We start from the raw sequence: 14,196 nt of genomic DNA on the forward strand, positions 1-14,196 counted from the left end.
ACAGTGCCAAACACTTTATATGGCTTCTTCCTCCTCCTCCTCCTCCCTTTTCAGTAATAAGCTCTACTTGCAATTTGGGAGAAATATGGCGGTTCTTCCACTGTGTCCTGGTGTCTGCTCAGCCAGGAGTTTAACATCATTAAAAAGAAAAGAAAAAAGCATTGCCACATGTAGCTGCCCTGGGGACAGCATGAATCCTGAGGCAGACAGCGTGCAACAACTTGCTAAGCAGTCAGCAGAGACCTGCCTTGGGCCCATCCGATGAAGGCAGGGTGGTTGGGGAACATCTGGCTGTCACCCAGGACTTGGCTGTTACATGCCTCAACCAGTGCCCAAGGGCTTAGTTAGGCTACCAGAGTGGCAGGCGTGGGCACTGCTGGGGTCCATGCCCACGAGGGATGGTGCCAATACCCAGAGTGACATTGCCCACAGACTACCTGTTCCCCTGGGGACTCTAGCACTGACAACAGACTGACAACAGCAGTCTGCTACTTCCACCTCTTTCCTCTTCATTTTAATCATAAAATGGAAAAAAAAAACCAAAACCCTCACCTTTTCCTCCCACCAGCCTAATGAGTCCTGTGATTTCTGTCACCGCTGCTCCTTAAATGGCCTCCTTCCCTTTCACGCTGAAGCTCTAAGCTAACGATGCCAGGGCAGGTGTGGGATCCATACTGGGAACATGAGGGCTTGTTGCTCTTCAGAACAGCTGTGTTGCAGAGCCCTTTCCTAATGCAATGTGTGTGTAGTCAAAAGCCTAGAGTTTTGTTTTCCCTTTTTAAAGCTGTGATGCAGTCTTGTTATGCGTGCATGTGTATGTGAATGAATTTAAAAACGTGAACCCCAGCTTTTCATGAAAATAACCCCAAAGCAGTGTATTCCTGGCTAGTACATAAGTGCTCTGTCTTTGCTGCACTGAGCTGGTAATGTTGCACATTAAAGGCTTCCACTACTGATGAACTTGTATCTAAAGCAACTGTGAGCTGGTGATACAGGGATCACTGTGTGTGTTTCTTCGGAAATCATTACCTGGTCTGGGAAGCGTATCACATCAGAGGTATGCTGCCTCAAAAACGAGGCACCAGAAACCAGCTGGTTTTTACTTTACTTTGTAGCATCTTCCATCCTACAACAGCCAATTCTTATTTAATAGCTAATAATCCATAGCAGGGCAAGGACGGCCACAGATGAGAATGAAACGCTTTCGCTCGTCTCTGATGGAGAGCAAATCTGTGAGGTATTGAGTACCACCGCTAAGCGTAAATGGAGTACGTTAGCCTCACTGCCAGTGTCGTTTGGCAGGCTGGATGCTAGAACAACCCCATGGTCCTTTTGCTTTACTCCTGCGACCAGAGGAATGAGACGGAGGCCTGAGAAGAGGCAGGAGTGTGTTGGCACTATGCAGCATTGGCCATTAAATGCTTGCGTGCGAGAGGCTTCTCGGCCCGCAATCAGTAAAGGGCAATGATAGCATGGCATCAGGGGAGGTAGAGAGGGAGCACAAAAGAGTGGATAGATACGTGGAAGACAGCAAGAAAGGAAAAAAAAAACAAACCAGAAATAACAACACTGTAGTAAAAAACTTTGGCCTCTCTGTTCAAACTGTCAAAGCAAAATAGCTATTGTGGAAGAAAAAAGGTGTCCTGAAGTAATAATCTGGAACTTCTTACAGTAATGTTGCTACAGTGCTTTGGGCCAGTGGCCCAAAACATGGCATAATAGTTTCTTGCTAGAGCTGAAAAGGAATCCTTGACAATGTTTGCCCCAGCTTGCTGGCGTTATACTAGTTAAGGACTTGATTCTGGGAGGTACTGGCCAAAGTTCAGAAAAGCACTTACATGTGTTCAGCTTCAATTAAGCTTGTCAGATGTGTTCTTGAATGCAGTGAGGCTGTTAGCATGCTTACTTAGTGTTAAGCACACGCTTAAGTTGGCAGGTAAACCAGGCCCAGAGTGACCAGCTCTCTGAGCTCTACTTGGTCAGTTTGTGTGTTAAACCACTATAATAAAAATAAATTAAAACCAAAACAAAACACCCCTGGATTGCTGTCCTTACGCCTCAGCTGTGGGTACCAGTGACGAGTCTCACCATCCATACCAATGCACCAGACTCCTTTTGTTAGGCCAGGTAACACAATCTGTCATGCTTTTCTCAGTGTGAGTTTAGGATCAGTTCTTGAAACACCTGATACAGAGAGGATAGATATCCCTCATCGAACCCCCAGTTCCTCCTGTCGTGTGTCCCTCTGCAGAGCAGGTGGGAACCCAGCCTTTCTCGCTGCTGGGTGCGGGTCGGCTCTCACACAGTCACGAGGCTTGGGTGTAAAAACAAACTACAAGCTGAGCAAATGCCATGCAGTGACCATGAAGAGATGGGTTTTGCTTGCTTGTCCTCAACATTCTTGTCGCTTACTGCTGATGGGTTCACAACTGGGTTTGGAAAATTATACTTGAAAGAGATGAAAACAGTTGCTAGAACTGAACCAGCCTTCAGTAGGGAGTCCTGTTCTTTACAGGTGATGCCTTTTTCTGCTTAGGAGCTGAAAAATGCCTGTCAACTGGCCACAAACTTCTCCAGGGAAAGAAATGCCTTTCTAGTCAGATGATATTCACAGATGGGCTGGCCTGTAGAGGAGTTTTGCTCCTTCACCGTCCTCATAAGGTGCTCGCAGCCTGAAAGGAGTGTTTGGTATAAGTGCTTTAGTGCCATAGGTGCCGGTCTTTGGGAGACTTCACCCAGGCCAGTGATTCCCTGAACACCATCTCAGGGCTCTCTAGAGTTGATGACAGAGGCTTGTCAGGATGATGGGTGCCTGAAGACGAAATGGATGCACCACCAGCTGGGCTTGAACATGTATGGCAAATCCACATGCCAGGAAAGTCCTATACATAGATGCCAAGTCTTGGCACAATTCCCACCAGGGGTATTTTCTGTTATTGAAGCTTGAACCAGCAGGTCTGATGATGCTGCAGTACCCATCACATGTAAATACAATTTTCCTTTTTTTAATATTTATTTTCTACTCTTTTTTTTTAAAAAGGCAGTTCAGAAGATTTACATTGTACGTAACAGGGAAGTGAATAATACCAGCACTTATGGTTCCTTTTAGTTATGTTTTGAAGACGGCATAGTAGTCAGGTAGAATTGAGCTGCTACGGTCTATGAAACCTAAAACCCAAGGGAGAAAAAAAGGAAGAGAAATAGTAAGATAATATCCTCACGTGCATATTGTACATAAAAAAAATTGGAGAACTTATTGCTACAGTGACACAATTAGGCAGCTCGATTCCTGCAGCATTGACATCAGCCATGCTGGCACTGCGGACCCAGCACCAGACTCACAGTTCATAGGCATAAGCTGCTTGCACCAAAATCTACCAAAGACACTAATACATGTTGGGTCCATCCTATCAGATCCCTGAGCGAGTTATTTCAGATCAGCTAGTCCTCTTTCAGACCACACCATGCCTGATTCCACAAAAATTGTCTGGTTTAGACAAACCTGATGCTCTTCAGCCAGGAAGATTTACATACAGTTCAAGTATGATTATTCCTTAATGTCTGAGGCTAAAGAGACAAGTAGAGCTAAAATGGCCACCCTTTCTGCAAGTACAGCCTGTGTCAGGAGGCCTGGGTTTGTCAGCTCTGCAAAGGTTTTTTTTTTTAAGCTTTGATTTTTCACTCTATCATGAATTAATTAATGTGTCCCACTAGTAAAGCAACACTCACATTCTTTGCTCAGCTCATGCCACTGCTTAATGACATGAATAGCTCATTACCTTGCTAATGATTTTATAATGGTGATTTATCTAAGTTTTTTTAAGGGAATTACTCTATTTTGTTTAAGCGCACTTCCTTCAAGTGCATATTTCCTGAAGCCACTTGTCTAACCGGTAAGTGCTGCTGAACTTCAGACAAACCCGTATTCCATTTCCATTTTCCGTAGCTATACCTCTGAGTATGCCTGGCCCAGACTTAGTGAGTCAAAGCCACTCGGTGGTTTTCAAAAACAGAGTCACCTCAGAGGGTCACTGCTCACGCCAACGATGGAAGAGAAGCAAAATACTGCCACAAACCTGCGAAAGCCAAGCAGCTGGAGAGGCTGCTGGAAAACTAAACTAGGCTCTATGTTTGTGGGATGCTAAAGGCCTCATGGAAATCAACAGAGTGCTCAACAGAGCTCAACTCTTTGTAGCAACACCCCCTTTAAAACAGCCTCATCCTTTCTAAATTTGTCAATGCTCTCCTGGAGGCGTAAGCCAAATGTCCCTCAAAGGCTCGGTCACTGGGGTCAACAGATCTAGGCCAACTGCACACCCTAAAGCTTCTTCCAGACCTCGTGGCTCAAAGGCAGTTGGCTTGTCTCTAGCAGCACTCCGTTATTACAAACCCCAGTGCAACCATCCTAGCACATGCTAGGAAGCAGAAAGGAGATTGTTTCTGCAAGGGAATATATGCATAATACATGTGGTGAATTTTAATATAATTATTAATTTATACACATAAAAATTCCCTAATACAAAATTAATTTTGCCTTAAGCTTTTCTGTATTTTTCTTAAAAGTATTAACTGCATTTTTTATGAGCACCTAGCTGATGAATGTATTAATACAAGGGCAGCTCCAGTTCTGTACCAGATCTCAGTCTCACTTGTCTTCAATACCTAACTCTTGTCTTTAACATCTAACAATGAGTGTGGATTAATGTTGATTTGCAAAGGCCTGACTTCAGCTGAAATGCCTGGCGTTCAGCTCATCTCAGCATCAAAGCCAGAGCAGACTCAGCACGGGCTGTCTGAGGGGACGTGCCCTAACCTCCCAGTGTGCCTTGGCCATAGCCTGTCAGAGAGAAAGGTTGTTAGTTTGAGGGCACGGATAACTCAGTCAGTCTCTACCTTTTAACTAAAAGAAGCCTCAAAGTGTAAAAAATAGTGCCTCTCTTATAATGCCGATCTTGCTATTTCCCCACTGCATTGCCTATGGCAGGATGTGGAGGGCAGGACTGAGAGATCTGTGTGTGGGACGTGCGTAGTGTGGAACAGCTGTACGCTCGGGGGGGTCGAGTGTACGCTCATTCATACCTTGCTACATACTGGCTCTGCAAGAGTTCCCTGGCCTCCTTCAGACACCAACACTACTTACTTTTGATATCAGATGAAGAGACATGCAGCTAGAGCATGATGATTTAACAAATAAAATAAAAGGAGGTTACACTTTATTAAACAGACAGCACGTGCCTGCATGCTGCTATGTAATGAGGCAGCATGAATTTGTCTGTGCAAGTTTCTTCTACAGCCTGTAATTCTAAATGTTGTTTAGACCTCATGGTGTGTTCAGTGGGTGTTAGAGAAAGAGCTGCTGGGTTTTTTTTTTTGAAAACAACAGTTTTCATTGATAGTCTTAAAAAATTAATCTCAGCTTACCTTGTTAGATGCCTACTTAATTCATGAACTTCCATTTCAGTGCTTTTAAATTCATTAAGCTCTTTTCGAATGGCTGCCTGCAAAGGACAAATAGACTCATAAATGTATAAATGAGAGAGATCAAAATAAGTTCACTTTCTTCTCAAAACAGTATATTAAAAGTGAAGCAGGTAGATAACATTATCAGAGAGAGAAAGAAAAACATAAAAAAGACTTTAAAATGTGAAAAGGAACAGAGATAAACATGTTCTAAATCACATAAAGGGAAGAGATAAATGCTTCAGTGGGATGGCTCAATTTGAAAACATATCATAGACAATTCAGATACAGAACCCAATTCTGGCATATTATGTAAACACGTTCAGGTACAAAATCCAAATTAGCATAAGCATGAGGAAAAAAAAATGTGCACCAGAGTTTCTCAAACACTGCTATCTGTTTCAGAGCTGGACTGTGAGCAAACTGGGCCTGGATCCTGTCAATCTCATATTTGAGATGTCTCCTGCCTTTATGCGGTCCTGAATTTCCTCGGGTGAAGTTACCTGAAGTGGCTGAGCTTACCTGGGAGGGAAAGAGGGATGCCTGGCTCCCTGCCCTCCTCTCTGCCTCGAGCTGTGCCCCTCTGCCCTCCTCCTCCCTTCTGACCTAGCTGTGCCATTTACTGAACTGATTCAACGCACTAATCCAGAAGAAAACTAGCCACAGGCGGTCGTGTTCAGCACCTACAGGAGACCTAGTTACCTACAGCCTCTGCGGTTTGTCCATAAGGGAAAAGAAAACCAGGAGTGACTGGCAGGAAGAGAAATACTGAAGAATATAAAAAAAGAAGAAGGGGTGACTTGGAGGGACTCAGCTTTGTGTTGGAGAGGGTGCTCAAGCAGAACTGGCTCAAGTCCCAAGCCCCGAAGTCAAGACTTCTGGCAGCCCTGTGGTATTTGTAGCTCACAAGTGGGTTTCACTGTGAGCGTATGGAGAGGATGTGCAAGGCGGCTGCTGCAGCCAAATGCTCCCATGGGTCCAAGGTGTGTGCCACTGCCTCTCCGTGTGATGCTGAAATCAGCATCAGTGGCTGCAAGTGGCTGCTCTAGTCGGTGGGACTTGTGTCTGTCAGGAATTTTTCTCGATGAAGGAAATCTAAACTAGTACGAACAGCACGAGCCCAAAACAGGGCTTTTGCAACAGCCTCTGATCCAGTCACCAACTACCTTTGCCTTGACAAGCCCTAAGTGATAGATTTTGCGAGTGTGATCTACAGAAAAGGCCCCTTGTGCTCTTTCTGCACAGCTTTGTTTTTTTATTTACCTTAGAAATGTCTGTCAGGCTCTGCCTTCATCAGGACAGAGTGATGGCTATGCAGCAGCTCAAGGGCCTACCTTCAGCAGACCAATTTGATGCTTAAGTGACTGTGAAGGAGGCCACCCGGGCTGCTGACTCCCACAAGGTCTGAAATCTGTTCCCCCCCTGCATCCCTCATCTGTTGGAGAGCTTTAAAAGTGCCCTTTTTATTCCTGTAACAGTCAGACTTGGTAAAGATGAAGTCAGAGTGAAGGCAGTTCCCTACATCCAGCACACAGAGCAAGATCTACTGACAAACAGAAAAGTCCATTACTAAAATTTATTTTTGCAATAAATCTAGCCTGTGCTGACCAATGAAGACAGTTATTGAATCAAAGCTCTGGAAGAAAATAATCTTTTACAGGATGTTGCAGCTTTGTCAGACATTTTAGAGTTGCTTCCAATTTGTCTGGCTGTTTTTTCCAACAGTGGGACACAGTGGTGGGGAAAAGCAGGTCATCTGAATGGCAGAAATCAGAATACCACCTGTATGACGCAAACCCAAAAAATAATGTATCTGCTTCCTTATGCCAGAAGGGGCATTAATATTAGAATGACATTTTTCCTTCTCCTGCTTTGCTTAGAAAAGGTTCACTTGGAAAACTTAAGCCCTTTGCTCTGTGTATTGACTTTGCACATGCATTATAAAAAAGAAAAAGTGACCTCAAAATACTTTGCCTTAATACTGAATTCTCTACCAGGCTACATTTAATAGTGGTATTTAATACTTGTTCTTTTCACAGACACAGGATGAGGAAGGACCTCTCTGGACACCCGGCTGAAGTCTCTCCATGTCTTTCATCCCAGACAGAGATCTTTCAAAGGCTGCAGAACCAGTTGGAGATTTATTCCCTCCCTCATCTACCAATTGGGAGAATATAACTAAGTCAGTTGAGTAAGATCTTGTCTAACATGGTGAGGTAAAATGGGAAAAGCTAATTTAACCCAGTATATTATGATCTGTGGACAGTCCAGAGGGAGTTTTTCCTTTTTTCACATCAGTTTATGCTACATTAGCTTATCCAAAGCTAAACTGAAGAAGCCCTGCGTCAAGGAAAAAACCAGTGGTCACAAAACTATACAAGTTCTTTGGTTAAATTATACAGTAGAACGTGCTGCCTTTTCCTCTGTGAATAAAACCAAGAGCACCATAAATGAGTGGCATGGCCAGGAGTCCTGCTCCTGTCTCTAAACACTGGACATCATGGCCTCCATCGCTGCATGAGTCCCACAGCAAAGAAACAGTCAGGTACCTGAAAGTCTTTAAAAATTACATGGGCATCATAGAGTGACTAAAGCATGGGAGTCACTGATCAGCCTCATTAGTCCTCTTTTTTTACAGTGGCCATAAAATGTTTAAGTCTTCTTCCTGAGGCACCATTAAGACCCTCAGGATATGCCTGTTATAATCTGCCAGCAATTTAACTCCTCTGCCACCAGTGCTGCCACCAGTGCTGCCACCAGAGACACCACTTAGTGAAGGTCCCACTGGTGCTCAGAGGACAGCACACTTGATACCAATACACAGCTTTTCTTCATCTGCAGGGCTCATACGATTTCAGTTTAGTGCTTAAAATACTCTGTGGAACAGGGCAGAAATCCTGAGTAAACACCCCTGTCGTAATAGACTAGAGAGAAGTTACCTGGCTTTGGTGGGAGATGCTTTTGCCAATTATTTGACCTGCTGCCAATTTTGCACCCAGGCCTGCTCTGTCTTGGCATAGCAATTCTGGCAAGTGCTGCTCTCACACTGCTCTGCTAGGTCTTGCAGGTGCTCTCCGCTGGCAGCATTATGTGGCAAGACCAAAACCAACAAACAAACAAACAACAGGGTTCGAGACCTTTCCTCAAAGGGCTTGATATTCTCCCCTCTCTGTTTAAGTGGTATAATGCTGCTAGGCTTGCTGCTGGTTTCCACGCATATAGGAGCCTTCTTGCCAAAGATTTATGACTCAAACAACAAACCTTGTGAATAGGAAGAAACCACAGGTGTGTCGGGAAGGGAACTCAGGTGGAGGTTTATTCCTTGATGGCTGTAGGACCTGTGGGACCTGAGGGATGCTGTTTGCCATGACATGCTCTAGCTATTCAGATCATGGCTCTCCTGAAGTTGCTCCACTTACTTTGTCGGCGGCTGTGAGTCGTGTCCAGGGTTTGTCTGCCCTCCTGTCGTAGTCCTGCGCATCTGCCACTTCCACGTAGTCACTGAAGCGGATGAGGATCTTCCTCTCACGTAGCTCTTCAACCGTGGGCCTTTGACTCAGCTGCAGGTTTGAGGAAGGAGTGGAAAAAGACATCAGGACTTCACTTTTTCCTTGCAGAGTGCTGCTTGGGAATTTATTTTACTACAACCATCGTTATGATAATAAGAGGGTTCAGACATTCCCAGTACTGTTGTTTTCATCAACCTTTCACAGAATTGCTACTTGGGAGATAACCCCTTGTTGTAGCACCTTGAATATCATCCCACCTTGCTGCCGGAGCAGCCCACTGTTGCTTGGGAAGCAGCTGTGGCTAGAGACCCCAATCCCTGGCTGCGGTTGGTCACCCCTGGCAGAAATGAGATGTAATGCAAGAAAGTCTTCTAGTGCACCGAAGTCTCAGGAAGAGACGAAGACCACAACACAACTTTAAAACTACCTGCACAGGCTGTATGCTCCCCAGCCTGAGAAGAGTCAGGCAAAGGCACCGAGCGGATCCTGCCCTGAATTATGTGCAAAAGGTGACAAACAACTTTCCTTACCATTCTGATATTCTGCACTTGTCCTTACCTCCAGAAAAGGCAGGCAGGGTGATGATGACTATTGCTCATTGAACTTGTCACTGTATGCTGCAGCTCAATTTTGTGTCACAGCATATTTGACTCTTAACAGTTTACATTGCATACTACAAGCCAAGAAAAAAAATTGCAAGGGTGGATTGTATCATGTCAAGAAAGCACCTTCATTGTTCCAAAACATTTCTTTCAAATTCCACAGCAGAATAGGCAGCCACAGTCAAAACTCTCCTCTCAGAAACAGTAGCGTGCTGGTAGTCCACATGTGCTGGTAGTCTGTAACGCTGGTAGTCCGTACAGACAGTTACATGGCTAGGGACAGGAACTGGCTTTCTGAGATCGATTCTCCTTGGATGCACAGCACGTTGGTTAATGTCAAAAGCAATTACACAAGTGTTTCTGAAGAAGGTGCTACATATATGTGTGCATGTGGCTGTATATTAGCTGCAAAAGTTTCCCTATTACAGTAAAACATTTGTAATCATGATATATCAGAAAAAATAATATCCTGCTAACAATTAGCTAGACAGTATATCATGCTATTCCCACTCACTAGAAATAGGTGTGTTTTGCACTACTTCACCCTTGTGAATAGTGAAAGGTCTAAATATTTCATAAAATGCTTGAGACTCCATTCTGCAAAGGTATTTAGACTCCTGGATCCTGACATGCATTCCACCTTCCTCCCAAAATAAGTATCTATCTCAGTTCCCTGCATTTCATCTTCCAGGGAGAATTCAGATTCAAAACAGCCAGGATGCTAAGTGGAGGGTGATAAATTTGCGAGATCACAAGAAAGAGAAGCACATGCTTGAAATCCCAGCTTTCTCCAGCATTTGGGTGCTGATGTAAGATAGCTCCACCGTCCCATCCTGCCTCTGGATTTAAATCCCTGTGTCCTTGTTCTTGGCATGGGTGGTTGCCTCTCTCTTCTCTTTTTAGAAAAGATGGTTGCAACGGGAGGCAACAGTGGGGCTGCTCTCCTTACATGGATAGCCCTGAGCATGCACTCATGAACTGGGTTCAAACACCTCATGTAGAGGGTCTGCAGAGCTGCACTAACGCCCCGCCTGTGAGATGCTCAGGGACAGGAATCATGTTCTACCCCTCCTGGCTGCAGCCCAGCCATTTTGCACACACTGAAGGGAGAGAAATCTCAGAAAGAATGGGTAACGAGGAACATAACTCTACACTGCCACATAACGCCCTTGCCTAGGACAGCTGGCATCACTCAAGTCACAGCTTGGCAGTTCATGTGTTGTCTCCATAGCCATTTTAGGGTAAATTGCAACATTTAATAGGGGAAAAACTCCTTGCTGGTTTGAAAAAGAGCAATTCTGAAACTTCTGAATATTGCAAAGATTTTAAAACTAGACGGTTTTCTCACACCCACCTTCTTCTACGGGAGGTATGAAGTTTCCTGGGGTGAGCTTCTTTCTGCATGTGTTTGTCACACAACATTTATAAGCTTCCTCTTATTTCTTCCAAGAGTTTCCCAAGAAAAGCCCCATTTTATATACCCACGGTCAGGCCAGCCATGCTCAAGTCAGACAAAGAGCATGTATGCAGAGGTTAGCAAGAAGTGTGACTTTCTGACTACAGGTTTTGGGGACCTTTTCTAAAAAAACCAAAATGCATGGTAGGCATAACCTTTTTTGTTTTTTAGACAACAGGACAAACTTATCTGTGAGCTACAGTACCATGTCAGAAAAGCCAGAGGGCACAATAAAGTAGATCGAAACATGTATAGATTTAAAAATGTTATTTTTCACTCTAGCAGAACAGAATTGCCTCTTCAGCCTGCAGCCCTGATACCTATGCCTAAGTCACCTGCAAGCCAAATACACACTGCAATTAATAGACGGGCTTTTAATAAAAGCAAGCAAACCAAACTGCTATACCATGCTTGGAGTATAATCACAGTTGCACTGTGAGTGAGGCTTCTCTCTGTCTGACAACTCATCTTGAATGTGATTTCAAATTGCTAGGTTTTTCTAGCAGCCCTAGTGCCAGGAGCTGCAGGTTTGTTAGCACTGATGCATTATTACTCAGATAGCACAGCAGAGTTTTACTTCTGATTGTTTAAAATCTAAGCCCTGACTATGGGAATAGAGAATCTTTATGCTGAAATAATATTATGAGTACGCCCCAAAATTTCAAAGATAAGGGTGAGACTCCATCTTCACTTGCATCAACTGCTTCTTTTCTCACCACAGCACGAATTAAGGATGAATCACCAATATTATCTGTACATTTCTCAGCTTTTATCATTTTAGGAGGGAGCCTAGATGTTGTTTCAAATTAGGATGGAGTTTTTTAAAAAAATACAATGTCTTATTACGTGGAGTATGACGACACCAACAAAATATGAAATCCTGTGAATTAAACTCTGTGTTTCTAAATGGCTACAAGGGAAGCAGGAGCTCCTATAAGCTTTCCAAGCTGGAAGAGAACCTTCACAAAATGACTGGCTCTGTTTCACAGCTTCTGTCAGCTCTTGACATTAGCCGGCTTTCACGTTTGTGCTAATCTAAGTGATTAGCAAGTTTGTACAAAGGAGAAGGCAGGTGGCTGTTGATATACTGAAGCATGCCGTGCCAGGCTGATGTCTAGGTGGTGTCAAGAGCACCGAGAGCCACAGAGGCAGTGGTACTTTTGCCAGCGATGTGAGTTCACTGCTGGTATCTACCTCAATGCTGCACTGGGTCTTAAACAGCTAATTTGGCTTCCTTGTTGTGCTGGGTGTGGGTTAGAATCAAAGAAATGACGGTAAATGTTAAGGGTCACAGGATGAAATAAGACAAATCTGAGGTAAGTTCTCATGTTCTCAAATGCACAAAAAAAAAATCAGGTGCATCACCCGTGCATTTTACACCACTGAAACTCACTGCAACCCTTCGTTTGGGTGTGAAGAACAGTGCACTGAGTTATATGTGAAAAAACGTCAAGGGCATGAGCACATTATGAAATTTTAGTGTTAATGTGCATTTTTCATTCTTAGGTGACACCTGAACGTAAGACAGACTAAAAGCTGCTTCTTTTCCTCTGAAGTCATACAACTATTACTGTGTATTATTTTTAGATGCCCTGCCTTTGCTTCAGAAACCTACAACCAATGCAATTTCAGGTGCTTATACACCCCATCAGAGCGGTGGGCAGTGTCTCCATCCCCACAGAGCAGCTGGAGCAAGCGAAGCACAGAGACTGAGCAACCAGCTCAAGGTGACCCAGGAGGCCCAGGGCAGAGCTATGAAAAGAAAAAAGATGCACTGAATCTCGTGCCAGTGCTCTGACTGTGAAAGAGAGTCCTGAAATCCACAGCTTATACCACATAGTTCATGTATAGGCATAAATCTACATATATTTACATATATAAATACACACACAAAATATTCAGTACAGTAAACCAAAGTGCTGATCTGATCGCACTAAATGAAAAGAGAGGGACAACCACACTGAGTGGTTTTCTAACAGCAATTAATTAAAGCTACATTATTTGAACAGTTAACAAACTGCCCTGCCTTTTTCTCATGACACTGCCGAGATTTCTTGTGAGCTGCTAAGCATGAGGGTCTCTCAGTATGTCTGGGCAACCCAGAGCACCCTTAACTCTTAAATAGCTGGGAAAACAGCTTTGCTAACAGATTCTAAGTGGCTCCACTGTAGGTGTCAGTGCAATGTCTGTTCATGATAAGGGCACAGCTCACCTGAGATCTCACCTTGGAGTTTATTTTTATGACCTGTGAGCTGCAGTCTCTTGGGTCAAAATTACTTAATGCTACACAATCCTTCTTGGGCAACACCTGAGAATAAGCTCTGCTTCTTCTATCAGGCAGAAAGAATAGGGCACATTCGAAACTTACAGTAAAAGGACACAGTCAAGGACATGACGCAATTGCCTGCACAAGGTGGTGGTGCTCTACATGGGGAGAAAGGGATCTTACTCACTGAGCTGGACTCTTTCTTAGTTACTTCTGTTAATGTCAGAGGGATGTGCATGTGTATGTCTGGACTTTTTCTGGATGTACCTCCTGGGCATATACATTTCTATTTACATATTTGTGAAGATTTGTGAGCTGAGGGAGCAGGACAACTTTGTGGCGAGTGACCTTATTACTTGAGTGTGAACCAGGGCAAAAATCCCTTTCAAAGTAAATGGACTTGTATTAATGCAAAAGCTGTGTAAATGAGGACAGGACCTCCCGTGTCTTGTCACGGGAGGTCAAGTTTTCGTCTGTATATTCTGGATCACTGGAGATAAAAACGGGTATGTTTCAAGCTTTGATACTAAGTCAATTTGGAAGGGAAGGTTTAACACAAACCCCTTTGTTCTTGGCCCGGGAAACGAAGCAAACCCAAGCACCGCCACCAGGTAAAGTGGAGGGGGACGTACTCTTGCCAGTCTGGTCTTGGGATTTAGTCAAATGTGAAATGCTGAGTTTGCTCCACTTCAGTCACAATGAAGCTCGTTGTCTTGTCACTTCATCGTTGCCTGCTTTGCTACCTCATTAAAATGTTATGGTTGTTATTAGGGAAGAAACCAAGGTGAAAAATTACAGATCCTAACTAGCAGTGCACACAACCCCCTCCCTCCTTTGCTCCCTTCTTTTTGTGGTAAGACATAAGAGCAGGAGGTGATGAAAATGCCCCGAAGGCCTTTTCCT

At 44.0% G+C, this 14,196-nt stretch overlaps 1 protein-coding gene across 2 annotated transcripts in view; it reads right to left on the reverse strand.

Annotated features, from left to right (window-relative positions):
- Nucleotides 1-1,211: 1,211 nt before the first annotated feature.
- PHACTR1 (phosphatase and actin regulator 1) overlaps nucleotides 1,212-14,196 on the reverse strand; it is a 322,354-nt gene continuing 309,369 nt past the window's right edge. For both annotated transcript variants that reach the window (XM_075493851.1, XM_075493850.1), the window contains 3 exons: nucleotides 8,880-9,020; nucleotides 5,422-5,498; nucleotides 1,212-3,168 (listed from right to left, as the gene is read on the reverse strand). In XM_075493851.1, the coding sequence (XP_075349966.1) occupies nucleotides 3,153-3,168; nucleotides 5,422-5,498; nucleotides 8,880-9,020 (234 nt within the window). In that variant the 3' untranslated portion in view covers nucleotides 1,212-3,152. The remainder of the gene's footprint in view (nucleotides 3,169-5,421; nucleotides 5,499-8,879; nucleotides 9,021-14,196) is intronic.

This window comes from Mycteria americana, chromosome 2, assembly GCF_035582795.1.
Source record: "Mycteria americana isolate JAX WOST 10 ecotype Jacksonville Zoo and Gardens chromosome 2, USCA_MyAme_1.0, whole genome shotgun sequence".
Taxonomy (NCBI): Eukaryota; Metazoa; Chordata; class Aves; order Ciconiiformes; family Ciconiidae; genus Mycteria; species Mycteria americana.